This window comes from Capricornis sumatraensis, chromosome 1 (genome assembly GCF_032405125.1).
Source record: "Capricornis sumatraensis isolate serow.1 chromosome 1, serow.2, whole genome shotgun sequence".
Classification (NCBI taxonomy): domain Eukaryota; kingdom Metazoa; phylum Chordata; class Mammalia; order Artiodactyla; family Bovidae; genus Capricornis; species Capricornis sumatraensis.
In genome coordinates this window covers 160,098,879-160,117,843 of record NC_091069.1, presented here as the reverse complement: position 1 = coordinate 160,117,843, position 18,965 = coordinate 160,098,879, and the positions used below count along the sequence as shown (strand labels likewise).

Below are 18,965 nucleotides of genomic sequence, written 5' to 3'. Positions count from 1 at the left end.
TCAACCCAGGGATCGAACCCAGGTCTCCCGCATTGCAGGCAGATTCTTTACCAGCTGAGCCACACGGGAAGCCCAAGAACACTGGAGTGGGTAGCCTATCCCTTCTGCATGATAATCCCATGGGGTGCTATATACTCCTTAGACTCCATTATCAATAAAAAGATAAAAAATCCTCTCATTGGTCTAGGTAACTGACTGGGGTCAGGCAGTCAGAGGGAGGGCATGGGAGAGTAACCCCTGGTTATAAACCTTAAAAGTTAGTGGGAGGCCTGATTATGGACACAGTGACACCTCTGGGAAGAAAGGGATTATGGGAGACAGAGATTATGGACAGTATCCCTTCTCTCCTACTCAGAGCTCAAGCCTCTGCCACAGAGAAGATGAGCTCATGTTTCAGTGTCAAGAACTCAGGCAAACTGTCCTCCTGCCCTGCAGGTGAGTATCTCTCTGGGGAGGAATGGAGGGTGTGATGCCCCATGCCGTCCCCAGTCCACCCCCAGCACCTACCCCTTCCCCGATCTTGTGTTTCTGATATGCTGGGGCTGAGTCATAACTCAGCTCCCAGAGATCCCTTCCCATTCTCATTTCCTGTGAGGATCCTACTGAGCGGGCTTGGGCATCTGCCCCTTCCCTTCCTGCCTTCCTTTCACGGCTGCTGTACCAGCCCTTCCTCTCTTCAGTGGTCCTGCTATGCTCACGCACTGCCTCTCCCCGGTCTTTTGTCTTCCTTTCCTTGTGCTCCTGCTTTGGTTGTTAAAGGCCAGCACAGAGGTGTCTTTACCACTAAGAAAACAGAAATGCTCAGGCCCCTCACTTTCACAGTCCTAGGCCTAAATTTGTTTTAGTAGTTTTTATTAATATTTTTTTTCTTAAAGAAGACCTTCAAAATAGAATTAGTTTTAGATCCCACAAACCCTAGCTCTACCTCTGGGATGCATACGCATGAAAGGTAATTATGAGCGGCTCTCCCTGCTCTCAAAGCCAAAGAAATCTGATGTCTGTGTCTCATGTGCCCACACAGGGTCTGTTGTCACTGGCTGTGCTTGTGGCTATACCTGTGGCTCCTGGGACATCTGGGGGAAAACCACGTGTCACGGCCAGTGCAGCCCAGTAGACTGGACCACTGCCTGCTGCTGCCATCTGACCTGAGAGGGAGGAGAATGAAAACCTCATTGTTTTGACGGTAATGAAACCATGATCCCAAATAGGACATCTGGGACACCCTATGATGGACCCTCCAACCCCTAGTTCCCTCATTATTTAATTAAAGGAAAATGACCAAATACTTTCCTTGGATTGGAGGTACAAAGAGATGAAATAACAAATATGTTTTTATGAAGCCCAATGACTAGAATAGTGGCCAGACAGGCTTTCCAGCAAGTAGGCAGGCAAGGACAGCTTTGAAATAATCAATTTCTACATATACACAATGGAATATTACTAAGCAGTAAAAAAAAAAAAATAGAATAAAATAATGCCATTTGCAGCAACATGGATGGACCAAGAGATTATTGTCTTAAGTGAAAAAAGCCAGGGAAAGACAAATAATATAAGATATTGCTTATATTTTGCCGGGAGCCAGCAGGAGGAACTCCGCCCATGGCAAAGGTCATGAGGAAGGAGGCGTGGCATACGCAAAGGCATGATCAAGCCTCAGGAAACCCCCTGTTCCGGAGCATCTACCCCAAAACCAGAGTCTGTTTTATGCTCTCACCTACACCTCTGACTTTACGGGGGGCTCTCCCCCATAACCATTTCTCTCGGAGAAGGAGTTAACTTGCAGCTCCAAGTCAATAAAAATTCCTGGGCATGACAAGAGTGTTTCAGTTTATGGACTCCTCTGAAGGTTATCTAGCCCACCTGTATAGGTTCATCTGGCCACATGTGATAGTTTACAGCCTCCCAATCTGAGAGGCATGAGATGTTTTAGACTTACTAAAGGCAAATTCTTTTGGGGAGTTGGAAATTATTATATAGTGGGTTGGTTAGGAATTATATTGGTGAAGGGTTTTTCATTTGTTGTGCCAATAATTGCTGCTAATTCCCTGCCCTGGGTGTGACAAGGGTGTCTCAGGTCAAACCTCTCTGCTGACAGACTAGCTTGTGTGACAGGATTATCCATACTCCTGCCACTATGCACATGATTGTTTACTACCTCTCAACCATAAACAGCACAGAGAGTTTTGAAGTATTTTGAAAGTCTTAATTACCTTGGGGCTCTTCTCATTGCTGAGTCAATGATTGCCGCCAGGCCTCCATATCCTTAGGCATCTGGGAATATATTAATCAATGTATTTGGAATATAGAAAAGGAAATATAGTAGTTTTTAAGGTTAGAAATACTAGACTTTTTGAGTTAATGAATTTTCTCTTTTGTAATAGATCACTGTACTTTGTTATAAATCACTGTGTCCTTGCTATGTAAAAATGTAACCTTATCACTACCTTAAGACTAAATAGATCTCAAGGGGAACATTGGTGAAAGGATTTTCATTTGTTGGGTTGATGTTTGCTGCTAAATCTCCATGTTCCCTGCCCTTAAAATGAATATAACTAGCATATAGGAGAAATAAGTATTAACCTTTAAGCATATAGGAGAAATAAGTATTAACCTTTAAGATTAATCATATTAACCTTGGGTTAAATAAATTCCTTTCTTGATTGTAACTCACTACACCCTCACCCTATAGGAATGTAACTTTATTTGGAGGGTGGTGCCTGGTTTAAGAAAAAACACCCTTGGAAGAAATAAGTTTTTAGGTTATCAGAAAGAAAGGATCATAAAATGTCAGCAGGTCTCACGGCTAGAAGATGATGTAAAATCCCTAAGACCTTTTTATGTGAAGCACCTGATTTTGATAAAGGTCAGGACTGCTGACCCCCACGTGACTCTGTATTCATCCCTATGTGTAACAAAAGGTATATAAGCAAACCCAAAAATAAAGAAATTGGATCAGTTTCTGGAAAGACTGATTCCCCCATGTCGTTTCTTTCTTGCTCCCCGTTTTTCTGGCTGAATTCCCATCTGAAGCATGGATGCTATTCCACGTAAACCAAGTTATTCAGCCTCTTTTGCTCCACTAATTTTCCTACTACATTATCCATTTCTAATCTCTCTATATATCTGTAATTAAATATGTATTTTCCCAAGGACGCTGACTCCATCCCCACCTTCGAATCACCCTGGATCCACCAGGGCTGGACCCCGGCAGTGGAATCTAAAAAGATAGTACAAATGAATTTATTTACAAACAGAAACAGACCCACAGATATAGAAAATACACTACTTACCAAAGGAGAAACTGGAAGCAAGGAGGGATAAATTAGGAGTTTGGGATGAACATACACACAATACTATATTCAGAATAGATAACTAAGAAGAACCTACTGTATAGCACAGGGAACTATATTCAATATTTTATAATAACTTATAAATGAAAATAATTTGGAAAATAGTATTTATATTTCTTCAACTACACATTAATTTTTAAAAAGGAAAAAGAATCAATTTCTAGATTTTTGGCATGCATGTGTACTCTTCCCTAGATTTACATGCCAGGCATCTGCTTTGTTCATAATAATGATTTGCCATGTCTTACCCCTTGGAAGAACTATGACCAACCTAGATAGCATATTAAAAAGCAGAGACATTACTTTGCTGATAAAGGTCCATCTAGTCAAAGCTATGGTTTTTCCAGTAGTTGTGTATGGATGTGAGATTTGGACTATAAAGAAAGCTAAGTGCCAAAGAATTGATACCTTTAACTGTGGTGTTGGAGAAGACTCTTGAGAGTCCCTGGGACTGCAAGGAGATCCAACCAGTCCATCCTAAAGGAAATCAGTCTTGAATAGTCATTGGAAGGACTGATGCTGAAGCTGAAACTCCAACACTCTGGCCACCTGATGTGAAGAACTGACTCATTTGAAAAGACTCTGCTGCTGGGAAAGACTGGAGGCAGGAGGAGAAGGGCATGACAGAGGAAGAGATGGTTGGATTGCATCACTGACTCAATGGACATGAGTTTGAGCAAGTTCTCAGAGTTGGTGATGGACAGGGAAGCATGGCATGCTGCAGTCCATGGGGTGGCAAAGAGTCAGACACGACTGAGTGACTGAACTGAACTGAACTCCCTTGGAACAAAAGAGAAACACAGCCCGTTCCTGTCATTGGACCGTTGCCCTGTAGTTTACACCTTGGTAAACTACACTGGATGTGGCCTCCTCTAAATAGAACTACTACCCTTAAGAGTAGAGTCCTTAAGTCCTAATAGTCATAATAATAGCTGTTTTAATTGTATGAAATACACATAATTTATGAAGACATTACAAGGATTTACTGATATAACATTTTTTCAGTTGTTCAGTCAATACATTTTTGCTCTTAGTAATAACAGCTAGCTCTTAGTTTTCTCATAGTTTCCCCACCCATTGAATTAATGGAGTCATTTCTTATATTTGAGTCTGAAAGCTGACTTATTTGAATCCCTAGGGAGGAAATAATGTTTAAGATCAGGGTTCTCTGAAAGAAAAAAATTAAACTAAACTCAAATTTTTTCCTTTTAGAAAGAAAGCCAAAGTCTGATACTAGAGTCTTAACAGAAGATGATGTTCCATGTCTCTGTTCTGCCATGGGAAAATCAAGCAGATAATGGTCTTATGATTTAGGACATTGTCTAGTTTCTGATAACACTGATGTGTTAATCACATCATTCAAAGAACAAAGTTTCCACCAATCAAGTGCCAGTCTTTTCTTACACTGGGAAGAACTAGAGTGTAGGTTTGGGTCTAAGGACATCATCTGAGTGTTATCAGTTGGGGAGAGGAGTTATGACTGACTTCTGGTCTTTGATCTCCTCTCAGATCTTTTAAGGCATTTGTCCTTCCTTCTCTCTCTCATCTTCTGCCCTCCTGACCATTGTCCAATGCCCTTTCCTCACATATCCCTCTCTTCCAGGTTATATTAGAAGTAGAGGGTTTAACTATCATAGAATTATTTCCTCCAAAAACCCAGATAGAAAACTGGGGATCTAATTCTTTAAATAACGCATGTCACTTAAAAAGTCAAAACATTCTTCTGGCTGGGAAATAATGACCAACAAAAAGTTACCTTGGGTTCATGATACATTTGGGGATTTATTAGGAATTTCTTCAGGAAACAAAAATCCTCAGTAAAGTAGGATTTACTTTAGACTGACTTGTGTTTCAAATCTCACCTATACATTTCAGTAATTATAAACATAAATTTTAAACATATGGTATAAATCTCTAATGTACTGATTTTGCTAAGGTATCATAGAATGAAGACAGAGAATGAAGATTAAATATGAAAAAGTAAAAGTGAAAAAAGGAAACCCAGGAAAGGGGTAAAAATATAGGTGGTACTTCTGGTCTAGATAATACGGCAGACTTATTTTTTCCTGCTAAGTAAAGATATCAAGTCTGGAAGTAATGTAAGAGGCAACTAAAGGAGAGCTCTGAATGGTAGAAGCAGAAACTATGCCATGCCTGTGTGCTTAGTCATGTCTGACTCCTTGCGACCCTTTGGACTGTAGCCTGTCAAGTTCCTCTGTCCATGGGGTTTCCCAGGCAAGAATACTGGAGCAGGTTGCCATTTCCAGGGGCTCTTCCTGACCCAGGGATCAAACCCATGTCTCCTGTGTCCCCTGCATTGCAGGCAGATTCTTTACCTGCTAAGCCATTGAGGAAGAGGAAGTCAAAATAGTTAGGAACCCCAGAGCTGGAGGAAACACGTAGTGGCAGTATGTCTTACAACTCTCTCTTAACAGAAAGTCATGGAGGTCTGGCATTTTTTAATCTGAACCCAGTGATAGCAGGTGGTCTATGTAGGCTTATTCTTCTCCCCTAAAATTCTGGACAAGCCCAGCATCCTCAGCAAAAGGTATAATTTGGGAACCCCACTGACAGTAAGTAACCAAGGGTAAAACTTCTTTCCCCACTGGATCTGAGGTGCCCCATCCCACAGAGAGACATCAGAAAACCAAGCAACAGTAGTAAGAGGGTTCCTGCCACAGGGCGTCCAAATCAAGGCTGCTCTGCTACAGTTACAGGCTAAATCAAATGGCTCAGTTGAGAGAAACTCCTTCTGTTCTCTCAGGCAAAACAGGCAGGGACCAGGAGTAGTCCAAGTGGCAACAAATGTGCCAAGCAGACCTAAGCATCACTGTAAAAACTCTGAAAATTAAATTTCATCAGAATCACAGCCCACAAAGTAGGTCAGAATCTGCTTACTAAATGTAAATAGGGAAACTAACTATTATAATGAGTTTTAAATGATATAGGATTTCTCACCTTAAACCAAGGAGATCAAAAGGAAGTGTCACATTTTACCAATGCTGAAAAAAGAGAACTGTCAGCTGCAATTTCTGTATCCAGAGACATTACCCTTGCAGAAACAAAGACATTCTCAGGTGAAAGAACATAAAAAGAATATAGTACTAGCTGACTACCCTTGAAATAATAGCTAAAGGAAGTTCTTCAAACAAAAGAAAAATGATAAAAAATGAATCTTTAAGCATCAGGAAAGAAGAAAAAAATGGAAAGAGCAGAAATATTGTATATTTAAAATAGACTATCCTGCTCATGAGATTTATAAGTCTTGTTTGGCTAGTAAACAAAAATTATAACACCAATTGATACTTAGAACAATGATATTTTAAAATAAAGGTACTACATGAAAGGTATTCATACTTCATTTATAAAACATTAATATCAAAAGATTATAATGAATTACAGATATGGTGTAATACCCAGAGCAATCAGTAAGAAACTATGCAAAGAGATACATACAAAAACAATAAATAAAGATAAAATTTTAAAATATATGATTAAGTAACCAATGGGAAAACAAGAAAAGTAAAACCCAAGAACAAAAAATAGGAAAAAACAGTAAATAGTAAAATGGGAAAATTGTGTTAATTAACCACATATTTACCTTGAATTTCAATGGTCTAAATATAATTAAAATTAAGACATAACCTCACATAATAAAAACAACTCAAATGCTGTTTATAAAAAACTTACTTCAAATTCAATAGCATAGGCATCTTAAAAGTGTGGATAACAATAAATCATGTAAATATTAATTTTTAAAGAGAAGCAGTTCAGTTTAGTCACTCAGTCATGTCCTACTCTTTGCAACCCCATGAACTGCAGCACTCCAGGCTTCCTTGTCCATTACTAACTCCCAGAGCTTGCTCAAACACATGTTCATCAAGTTGGTGATGCCATCCAACCATCTCATCCTCTGTCATCCCCTCTCCTCCTGCCCTCAATCTTTCCCAGCATCAGGGTCTTTTCCAATGAGTCAATTCTTTGCATCAGGTGGCCAAAATATTGGAACTTCAGCTTCAACATCAGTCCTTCCAATGAATATTTAGGACTGACTTACTTTAAGATAGACTGGTTGGATCTCCCTGCAGTCCAAGAGACTGTCAAGACTTATCTCCAATATCACAGTTCAAAAGCAGCAATTTTTCAGTTCTTAGTTTTCTTTATGGTCCAACTCTCACATCTCACAACTCTCACATCTTACATCACATAAAACAGGAGAATCTACATTAATATCGAAGTAGAATTTAAAGCAAAGAAAATAATGTAAAAATGGCCAGTCAGTTCAGTTCAGTTTAGTCATTCAGTCATGTTTGACTCTTTGTGACCCAATGAATTGCAGCATACCAGGCCTCCCGGTCCATCACCAACTCCTGGAGTTCATTCAAACTCATGTCCATCAAGTCGGTGATGCCATCCAGCCATCTCATCCTCTGTCATCCCCTTCTCCTCCTGCCCCCAATCCCTCAAACCATCCAGGTCTTTTCCAGTGAGTCAACTTTTCGCATGAGGTGGCCAAAGTATTGGAGTTTCAGCTTTAGCATCAGTCCTTCCAATGAACACCGAGGACTGATCTCCATTAGAATGGACTGGCTGGATCTCCTTGCAGTCCAAGGGACTCTTGAGAGTCTTCTCCAACACCACAGTTCAAAAGCATCAATTCTTCCGTGCTCAGCCTTTTTCACAGTCCAACTCTCACATCCATACATGACCACTGGAAAAACCATAGCCTTGACTAGACAGAACTTTGTTGGCAAAGCAATGTCTCTGCTTTTTAATATGCTATGTAGGTTAGTCATAACTTTCCTTCCAAGGAGTAAGCGTCTTTTAATTTCATGGCTGCAGTCACCATCTGCAGTGATTTTGGAGCCCAAATAGATAAAGTCTGACACTGTTGCCACTGTTTCCCTATCTATTTCCCATGAAGGGATGGGACCAGATGCCATGATCTTAGTTTTCTAAATGTTGGGCTTTAGGCTAACTTTTTCACTTTCCTCTATCACTTTCATCAAGAGGCTCTTTAGTTCCTCTTCACTTTCTGCCATAAGGGTGGTGTCATCTGCATATCTGAGGTTATTGATATTTCTCCCAGCAATCTTGATTTCAGCTTGTGCTTCTTCCAGCCCAGCGTTTCTCATGATGTACTATGCATATAAGTTCAATAAACAGGGTGACAATATACAGCCTTGACATGCTCCTTTTCCTATTTGGAACCAGTCCGTTGTTCCATGTCCAGTTCTAACTGTTGCTTCCTGACCTGCATACAGGTTTCTCAAGAGGCAGGTCAGGTGGTCTGGTATTCCTATCTCTTTCAGAATTTTCCATAGTTTATTGTGATCAACAGAGTCAAAGGCTTTGGCATAGTCAATAAAACAGAAATAGATGTTTTTCTGGAACTCTCTTGCTTTTTCCATGATCCAGCAGATGTTGGCAATTTGATCTCTGGTTCCTCTGCCTATTCTAAGACCAGCTTGAACATCTGGAAGTTCACAATTCACATATTGCTGAAGCCTGTCTTGGAGGATTTTGAGCATTATTTTACTAATGTGTGAGATGAGTGCAATTGTGCGATAGTTTGAGCATTCTTTGGCATTGCCTTTCTTTGGGATTGGAATGAAAACTGACCTTTTCCAGTCCTGTGGCCACTGCTGAGTTTTCCAAATTTGCTGGCATATTGAGTGCAGCACTTTCACAGCATCATCTTTCAGGATTTGAAACAGCTCAACTGGCATTCCATCACCTCCACTAGCTTTGTTCATAGTGATGCTTTCTAAGGCTCACTTGACCTTACATTCCAAGACGTCTGGCTCTAGGTGGGTGATCACACCATCGTAATTATCTGGGTTGTGAAGATTTTTTTTGTATAGTTCTTCTGTGTATTCTTGCCACCTCTTCTTAACATCTTCTGCTTCTGTTAGGTCCAGACCATTTCTGCCCTTTATCAAGCCCATCTTTGCATGAAATGTTCCCTTGCTATCTCTAATTTTCTTGAAGAGATCTCAGGTCTTTCCCATTCTGTTGTTTTCCACTATTTCTTTGCACTGATCTCTGAGGAAGGCTTTCTTATCTCTCCTTGCTATTCTTTGGAACTCTGCATTCAGATGCTTGTATCTTTCCTTTTCTCCTTTGCTTTTCACGTCTCTTCTTTTCACAGTTATTTGTAAGGCCTCCTCGGACAGCCATTTTGCTTTTTTGCATTGCTTCTCCACAGGGATGATCTTGATCCCTGTCTCCTGTACAATGTCATGAACCTCTGTCCATAGTTCATCAGGCACTCTGTCTATCAGATCTAGTCCCTTAAATCTATTTCTCACTTCCACTGTATAATCATAAGGGATTTGATTTAGGTCATACCTGAATGGTCTAGTGGTGTTCCCTACTTTCTTCGATTTAAGTCTGAATTTGGCAATAAGGAGTTCATGATCTGAGCCACAGTCAGCTCCTGGTCTTGCTTTTTACATAATGATAAAAGGATCAATTCACCAGGAAGACACTAACTCTGTATACACACACACACACACACACACACACACACAAAAAGCCCTAATATAAAAAGTTTCCTTGGTATCTCTAATTTTCTTGAAGAGATCTCTAGTCTTTCCCATTCTGTTGTTTTCCTCTATTTCTTTGCACTGATCGCTGAAGAAGGCTTTCTTATATCTTCTTGCTATTCTTTGGAACTCTGCATTCATATGCTTATATCTTTCCTTTTCTCCTTTTCTTTTCACAGCTATTTGTAAGGCCTCCCCAGACAGCCATTTTGCTTTTTTTTTCCATGGGGATGGTCTTGATCTCTGTCTCCTGTGCAATGTCACCAACCTCATTCCATAGTTCATCAGGCACTCTATCTATCAGATCTAGGTCCTTAAATCTATTTCTCACTTCCACTGTACAACCATAAGGGATTTGATTTAGGTCATACCTGAATGGTCTAGCGGTTTTCCCTACTTTCTTCAATTTATGTCTGAATTTGGCAATAAGGAGTTCATGATCTGAGCCATAATCAGCTCCTGCTCTTGTTTTTGATGACTGTATAGAGCTTCTCCATCTTTGGCTACAAAGAATATAATCAATCTGATTTCAGTGTTGACCATCTGGTGATGTCCATGTGTAGAGTCTTCTCTTGTGTTGTTGGAAGAGGGTGTTTGCTATGACCAGTGCATTTTCTTGGCAAAACACTATTAGTCTTTGCCTGCTTCATTCTGCATTCCGAGGCCAAATTTGCCTGTTTCTCCAGGTGTTTCTTGACTTCCTACTTTTGCATTCCAGTCTCCTATAATGAAAAGGACATCTTTTTTGGGTGTTAGTTCTAAAAGGTCTTGTAGGTCTTCATAAAACCATTCGACTTCAGTTTCTTCAGCGTTACTGGTTGGGGCATAGACTTGGATAACCGTGATATTGAATTGTTTGCCTTGGAGACGAACAGAGATCATTCTGTCGTTTTTGAGATTGCATCCAAGTACTGCATTTCGGACTCTTTTTTTGACCATGATAGCTACTCCATTTCTTCTGAGGGATTCCTGCCTGCAGTAGTAGGTATAATGGTCATCTGAGTTAAATTCACCCATTCCAGTCCATTTTAGTTCACTGATTCCTAGAATGACGACTTTCACCCTTGCCATCTCTTGTTTGACCACTTCCAATTTGCCTTGATTCATGGTTCCTATGCAATATTGCTCTTTACAGCATCAGATCTTGCTTCTATCACCAGTCACATCCACAGCTGGGTATTGTTTTTGCTTTGGCTCCATCCCTTCATTCTTTCTGGAGTTATTTCTCCACTGATCTCCAGTAGCATATTGGGCACCTACTGACCTGGGGAGTTCCTCTTTCGGTATCCTATCATTTTGCCTTTTCATACTGTTCATGAGGTTCTCAAGGCAAGAATACTGAAGCGGCTTGCCATTCCATTCTCCAGTGGACCACATTCAGTCAGACCTCTCCACCATGACCCACCCATCTTGGGTTGCCCCACAGGCATGGCTTGGTTTCATTGAGTTAGACAAGGCTGTGGTCCTAGTGTGATTAGAATGACTAGTTTTTTGTGAGTATGGTTTCAGTGTGTCTGCCCTCTGATGCACTCTTGCAACACCTACCATCTTACTTGGGTTTCTCTTACCTTGGGAGTGGGGTATCTCTTCATGGCTGCTCCAGCAAAGCACAGCCACTGCTCCTTACCTTGGACGAGGGTTATCTCCTTACCACCACCATTCCTGACCTTCAATGTGGGATAGTTCCTCTAGGCCCTCCTGTGCTTGCGCAGCCACTGCTCCACCTAACAGAAGCAGAAGATATTAAGAAGAGGTGGCAAGAATACACGGAAGAACTGTACAAAAAAGATCTTCACAACCCAGATAATCATGATTATGTGATCACTAATCTAGAGCCAGACATCTTGGAATGTGAAGTCAAGTTGGCCTTAGACAGCATCACTACAAACAAAGCTAGTGCAGGTGATGGAATGCCAGTTGAGCTGTTTCAAATCCTGAAAGATGATGCTGTGAAAGTGCTGTACTCAATATGCTGGCAAATGTGGAAAACTCAGCAGTGGCCACAGGACTGGAAAAGGTCAGTTTTCATTCCAATCCCAAAGAAAGGCAATGCCAAAGAATGCTCAAACTACCGCACAATTGCACTCATCTCACATGCTAGTAAAGTAATGCTCAAAATTCTCCAAGCCAGGCTTCAGCAGTACGTGAACCGTGAACTCCTTGATGTTCAAGCTGGTTTTAGAAAAGGCAGAGGAACCAGAGATCAAATTGCCAACATCCGCTGGATCATGGAAAAAGCAAGAGAGTTCCAGAAAAACATCTATTTCTGCTTTATTGACTATGCCAAAGCCTTTGACTGTGTGGATCACAATAAACTGTGGAAAATTCTGAAAGAGATGGGCATACCAGACCACCTGACCTGCCTCTTGAGAAACCTGTATGCAGGTCAGGAAGCAACAGTTAGAACTGGACATGGAACAACAAACTGGTTCCAAATAGGAAAAGGAGCATGTCAAGGCTGTATATTGTCACCCTGCTTATTTAACTTATATGCAGAGTACATCATGAGAAATGCTGGACTGGAAGAAACACAGGCTGGAATCAAGATTGCTGGGAGAAATATCAATAACCTCAGATATGCAGATGACACCACCCTTATGGCAGAAAGTGAAGAGGAGCTAAAAAGCCTCTTGATGAAAGTGAAAGAGGAAAGTGAAAAAGTTGGCTTAAAGCTCTACATTCAGAAAACGAATATCATGGCATCTGGTCCCATCACTTCATGGGAGATAGATGGGGAAACAGTGGCAACAGTGTCAAACTTTATCTTTTTGGGCTCCAAAATCACTGCAGATGGTGACTGCAACCATGAAATTAAAAGACACTTACTTCTTGGAAGAAAAGTTATGACCAACCTAGATAGTATGTTCAAAAGCAGAGACATTACTTTGCCGACTAAGGTCTGTCTAGTCAAGGCTATGGTTTTTCCAGTGGTCATGTATGGATGTGAGAGTTGGAATGTGAAAAAGGCTGAGCACGGAAGAATTGATGCTTTTGAACTGTGGTGTTGGAGAAGACTCTCAAGAGTCCCTTGGACTGCAAGGAGATCCAACCAGTCCATTCTGAAGGAGATCAGCCCTGGGTGTTCTTTGGAAGGAATGATGCTAAAGCTGAAGCTCCAGTACTTTGGCCACCTCATGCGAAGAGTTGACTCATTGGAAAAGACTCTGATGCTGGGAGGGATTGGGGGCAGGAGGAGAAGGGGACGACCCAGGATGAGATGGCTGGATGGCATCACGGACTCGTTGGACGTGAGTCTGAGTCAACTCCGGGAGATGGTGTTGGACAGAGAGGCCTGGCGTGCTGCAATTCATGGGGTCGCAAAGAGTCGGACACGACTGAGCGACTGAACTGAACTGAATATAAGAAGTTAAAAATACAGGGGAAATATATCTAAGTATATTTCTAAGGCAAATTTTCAAAACCTAGTCTGCATACTCTATACACACAAGTGTTTGTCTTTCTTAAAGTTTAGAAGGGTATAGTCTCCTGATTTTTGGATTATAATGGGGGCTTCTTTCAGAAGGTACAGGCACCGATTTCTCAGTATAGATACTCAAGAAGTATCAACAGAAGAATCTATTACCCTACTAGAGCCTGCTGCACTTTGACTTGTATATATAACCTCAACTTCAATACTGGCCAACGTTATCATGGTAGTAGCCATACCTATGCTTACCCTGCTTTGGAAATCTAGCCACTAGTTGATTTTAGCATCTTTTCACCACATAACAGTGATAAGAAGAGTGATTCTTCACCTGTCCAAACAACATTAAGTGTCTGGAAGCTACTTTGAGCAGTAGTATCCAGACCTCCAAGAACTATAAGCAATAATGTTAACCTGAACAATTCTCTACTTGGCATCTCCAGAATATCATGAACTATAGAGTCATATATTAACTCCAGTCTCTAGCTTTACCTTCTTATTTGCTCCCTGGAGTTGAGAAGCCTTAAGAATTTCAATCATTTAGCAGCAACAGATAAAGTACTTAAGAGAGCCCTGATAATTGACCATCCATTGTGAGGTTCTATCTCCAGCTGACACATATGTCTACATTTTAATAAATGTATTTTATGTTAAATATTTCTCTCTTCTTTTTGAAATTATAAATAGATGGAGCTGTTGCTTTATCTTTTGACAAGTCCTTAAGGAAATTAATGCACATGGTCTGCAGGGACAAGAATATATATAAGTGACTAAGACCAGGACACAATTCCTTAGGCACTAGTGAGAAATTGGAAGAGAAACCATTGTTTATGATGAGGCTGTTCTCTATAGTTACTGATGAAAGAGGCTACTGAAAAACAGCTCTCCACCTCCACAATGGCAGCTCTTCTCTGAACAAAGATTAGTTCATGATCTTCCTTTAAATGTTCTTGTGTTTCATGGTAGGAATACTGCCATTAGTTTAATTTGGCTAGGCCTAGAAGTCTCTGAGCCCTCTTAAATACCCATATCTACTTTGAGCCTTATCAAACAATGGGATGTGTATAATAGGAAGGGTAATGGAATGCAACGTGAAAAAAAATCATGAAGGTAAATTTTATTTATGTCACTATGTACTCTGTTGTTTGTCATGGAGCTGACCCTAGAGGAGAAAGGGAGAAAAGAAGAAAAATATGTCTATTAGCATAAGCTTCCTAAGAGGAGGTGCTCTAACAAAGGAGTCAATGAGAAGAAAAGTAAGAAAGTAAGGAATTAAGGATGTGTGTACTAAGGAAGTAAGGAAGTAAGCAATGCTCGGAGAAAAAGATTGGGGTAGTCAAGGTGCATTAAATGCTCTCGGGGACTGACTGAGACTGAGTGTACATAAATGAATGTACCTAGATGAAAGGGTAGCTTTCCTCTACACACAGGCTGAGGAAAACGCTCTGCAGGAAATAGTATGATGAGTGAGACTTCTGTGAGGCTATACAAAGCTTGATAAATGATCAGAGTCTATGAAGTCCCAAGTACCATTGGGAAAGACTAGAAATAGTACTCATGGGAGAAGGACCAGTAGAAGCTAAGTCTATACTCATCTTGGAAGTAGACATTTACTGGCAAAGGTTTAAAGTAAAAGTACCCTGGGAGACATGAGAAAATTCAACACTGAAATGGTAATTACTCAGATTTTAAACTAATCATAGAAACGGTGTTTACACCTGATAATCTTCCAACCTAGGTGTGAGGAACTTGCAGCCTTGGAACAATCTTTCACCTTTGGGTTACAAAACTGGGGTCTGGGGTCCATAGTGAGGCAATACGCTTGAGGGCAGGTACTTATTGAGCAAGATAAGGGATTTTCTATTGATACATTCTAAAACATTGACTTTACGTGATAACAACAAGGAACATAGAGATTTGTTTTAAATCATAATGCTGTGAAAGCACTGTACTCAATATGTCAGCAAATTTGGAAAACTCAGCGGTGGCCACAAGACTGAAAAAGATCATTTTTCATTCTAATTCCAAAGAAAAGAAATGCCAAAAAATGTTTAAACTACTGCAGAATTGCATTTATCTCATACACTAGCACAGAGAAGGCAGTGGCAACCCACTGCAGTCCTCTTGCCTGGAAAATCCCATGGAGGAGGAGCCTGGTGGGCTGCAGTCCATGGGGGTCACTAGGAGTCGGACACGACTGAGTGTCTTCACTTTCACTTTTCACTTTCATGCATTGGAGAAGGAAATGGCAACCCACTCCAGTGTTCTTGCCTGGAGAATCCCAGGGACGGGAGAGCCTCATGGGCTGCCATCTATGGGGTCGCCGAGAGTCAAACACAACTGAAGCAACTTAGCAGCAGCAGCACACACTAGCAAAGTAATGCTCAAAATTCTCCAAGACAGGCTTCAACAATAAGTGAACTGTGAACCTCCAGATGTTCAAGCTGGTTTTAGAAAAGGCAGAGGAACCAGAGATCAAATTGCCAACATCTGCTGGATCATTGAAAAAGCAAGAGAGTTCCAGAAAAACATCTACTTCTGCTTTATTGACTATGCCAAAGCCGTTGACTGTGTGGATCAGAACAAGCTGTGGAAAATTCTTAAAGAGAAGTAAATACAAGACCACCTGACATGCCTCCTGAGAAATCTGTATGCAGGTCAAGAAGTCACAGTTAGAACTGGACATGAGACAACAGACTGGTTCCAAATTGGGAAAGGAGTCCATGAAGGCTGTATATTGTCACCCTGCTTATTTAACTTATATGCAGAGTGCATCATGTGAAATGCCAGGCTGGATGAAGCACATGCTGGAATCAAGATTGCTGGGAGAAATATCAATAACCTCATTACACCACCTTTGTGGCAGAAAGTGAAGAACTAAAGAGCCTCTTGATGGAAGTGAAAGAGGAGCGTTAAAAGTTTGGCTTAAAACTCAACATTCAGAAAAATAAGATCAGGGCATCCAGTCCCATCACTTCATGGCAAATAGATGGGGAAACAGTGGAAACAGTGAGAAACTATCTTTGGGGCTCCAAAATCACTGCAGATGGCGGCTGATACCACAAAATTAAAAGATACTTGTTCCTTGGAAGAAAAGCTATGGCCAACCTAGACAGCATATTAAAAGACAGAGACATTACTTTGCCAACAAAGGTCTGTCTAGTCAAAGCTGTGGTTCTTCCAGTAGTCATGTATGGATGTGAGAGTTGAACTATAAAGAAAGCTGAGTGCCAAAGAATTGATGCTTTTGAACTGTGGTGTTGGAGAAGACTCTTGAGATTACCTTGGACTGCGAGGAGATCCAACCAGTCCATCCTAAAGGAGATCAGGCCTGGGTGTTCATTGGAAGGACTGATGCTGAAGGTGAAACTCCAATACTTTGGCCACCTGATGCAAAGAACTGACTCATTGCAAAAGTCCCTGATGCTTGGAAAGATTGAAGGTGGGAGAAGAAGGGGATGACAGAGGATGAGATGTTTGGATGGCATCACCAACTCGACGGACATGAGTTTGAGTAAGCTCTGGGAGTTGGTAATGGACCGGGAAGCCTGGCGTGCTGCAGTTCCATGGGGTCACAAAGAGTCAGACACAACTGAGTGGCTGAATTGAACTGAAATGAACTGATCTGTCGGGTAAGATGCAGGATTCATGTGCCCTTCACCTTAGCAAAGAGGAAGCCCTTTTGTACTAGGAGAATCTTGGAGAGATTCAAGTGGGATAGAACTTCTTATACTATCTGCATTCCCAAAAATAATGCCTATTATTAGGTATCATTAGATTGTCCTTACTTGCCCAGGGGGAGTGAGGACCTGTGTCCTGCCATGGTTCTGACAGGTATACTCACCATTAACAAGTCCATCCTGCCTCTACTGCCTTGTATTCAGGAAACATGAAGGGTTTAAAAACTTCATAGAACTTATATATTTTAGATCATCATTTATTTTAGCCCTGACTGCTCTCTCTGTTGATGAAGGCTCATGTTAATATCTTCATTTCTACTCCATTGCCACAAACCAAGCTCAGGCCCTTAATCCTTTGAGGAGAATTAACACTGACTAGCCCCTATGTGCCAGGTGCTTTGATAGGCATCTTACACATGGCATATCACTGAGTGTCACAAGAAGGGCAAATCCACTCATCTCATTGCTCAGGCCAAATATTTTGGAGTCATTCTTGACCCTTCTTCTTTCATTACCTGGCATACAGGTAGTACTCAAATGTTTTAAAGAAGTCAAATTAATTCTGTGGTAAAGGTGTCATCTACATTTTGCAGAACCAACTGAGCCTGTGGACCACTGAGGATATTTCCTAAAGTAACACAGTTGAGGAGAGCCAGAGTCGGGGGTCTTTAACTCTGGTTTGTGTTAATTCCAAAGCTATCCTTCCCCAAACCAGGCTACATCCCAATGTGAACCTCTCCATGAGCCTCTGACTGCTCTCTTTCTGACCTGTCCTCACCTGCTGTACCCAACTCTGCTCATCTGTGTAAGTTCTTTCTGAATTTGTCTGTTCAAATCACTCCCCTATGCAAAATTTTCACTGAACCCATTGCCTACTGAACCCAGCTTACCACCCTCAGCTTTGCCCTGGTGCCCTCCACAATCATTTCCAATCTACCTTCCAACCTTATCCACTGCTATTCCCCTAGAGGACCTTCATGCCATCATGTGTTCCACTCTCAGTTCCCCTAGTTCACTCTCCGAACTTCTTTTTTCCCTCTGTTTCAATCCATTTCCTCTACCCAAAATGCCAGCCACACAGTTTCCTCCCCATACCCAAGTCCTGCCCATAGAAAGCCTACCTGTCCTTGAAAATCAGAAATAGAAACCCTATCCCCACTGACCAACCTCAGCCCACTGTGACCACAACTTCCTCTTGGCCCCAGTATGTCTACACCTTCATTTCACACTTGCAGGTTTCTTCCTGTGTTGTTGATTATCTCCTTTTGTGTTATGTCTCATTTCTTCTACTAAATTTTAAGTTTTCTTTGCAGCAGAGATTATGTCACATCCATCCTCCAGAGTGCTTAGGAATTTTACATAGCGTAGGAGTTTAATTTCTGCTTCTTATAAGTATTGCTATGATCTGGCATTTAAATGATATATAATGAGATTCTGGAGTGAATCACTCCATCTTATAGCTTTATTTCAGAGATAAGAAGTCCATGCTGTGTACAGAGCATTGACTTTGTATTAGACAGATGGACCTTCACATCCCCATGCTTTCGAAGTCTGCATTGCATGGTTTTGTCCTCTCTCTTCACGGGATTCATGATGTCTCTAGAATAATCTCAGCCTGAACTCAGTGAGTTCTTACAGGCACTTGAGTGGATGAGGGTCTTTGATTCATCCCTCATTCTTTCCCATATTAGCATCAAAAGTGAGTGCGTGACCCCAAAGTATATCTTTCCCATATTAGCATCAAAAATCTCAGCAGACTATTCTTCACTGAAAATTTATCTGAAAAACCTCCATCCCCCCAGTTCAGGCTACTATGCCTTCCCCAAGCACCTGTTTCATTGGGCACTAGATCAGTGATCTGAGTCACTGTCCTTAACTCCTGTCCTCTCACTTTTGTTTCCTTGGAGGATGATGCTGATAGATTGCTGGTTGGTATCCCTTTCCTCTCCTGGCTATTAAGGCC

General features: G+C 41.2%; 1 protein-coding gene across 1 annotated transcript; it reads left to right on the top strand.

The window, feature by feature from the left end:
• Positions 1–326: 326 nt before the first annotated feature.
• RETNLB (resistin like beta) lies at positions 327–1,149 on the top strand. Its single transcript, XM_068968359.1, has 2 exons — positions 327–435; positions 1,022–1,149. Exons 1-2 carry the CDS (start codon positions 327–329, stop codon positions 1,147–1,149), a joined length of 237 nt encoding a protein of 78 aa, XP_068824460.1.
• The last annotated feature ends 17,816 nt before the right edge of the window (positions 1,150–18,965 follow it).

Bases quoted from the DNA above. Each gene is read 5' to 3' on its own strand.
- RETNLB (XM_068968359.1), top strand. From the start codon at position 327: ATGGACAGTATCCCTTCTCTCCTACTCAGAGCTCAAGCCTCTGCCACA. The intron at 436-1,021 runs GTGAGTATCTCT...GTGCCCACACAG, and splicing joins ACTGTCCTCCTGCCCTGCAG to GGTCTGTTGTCACTGGCTGT.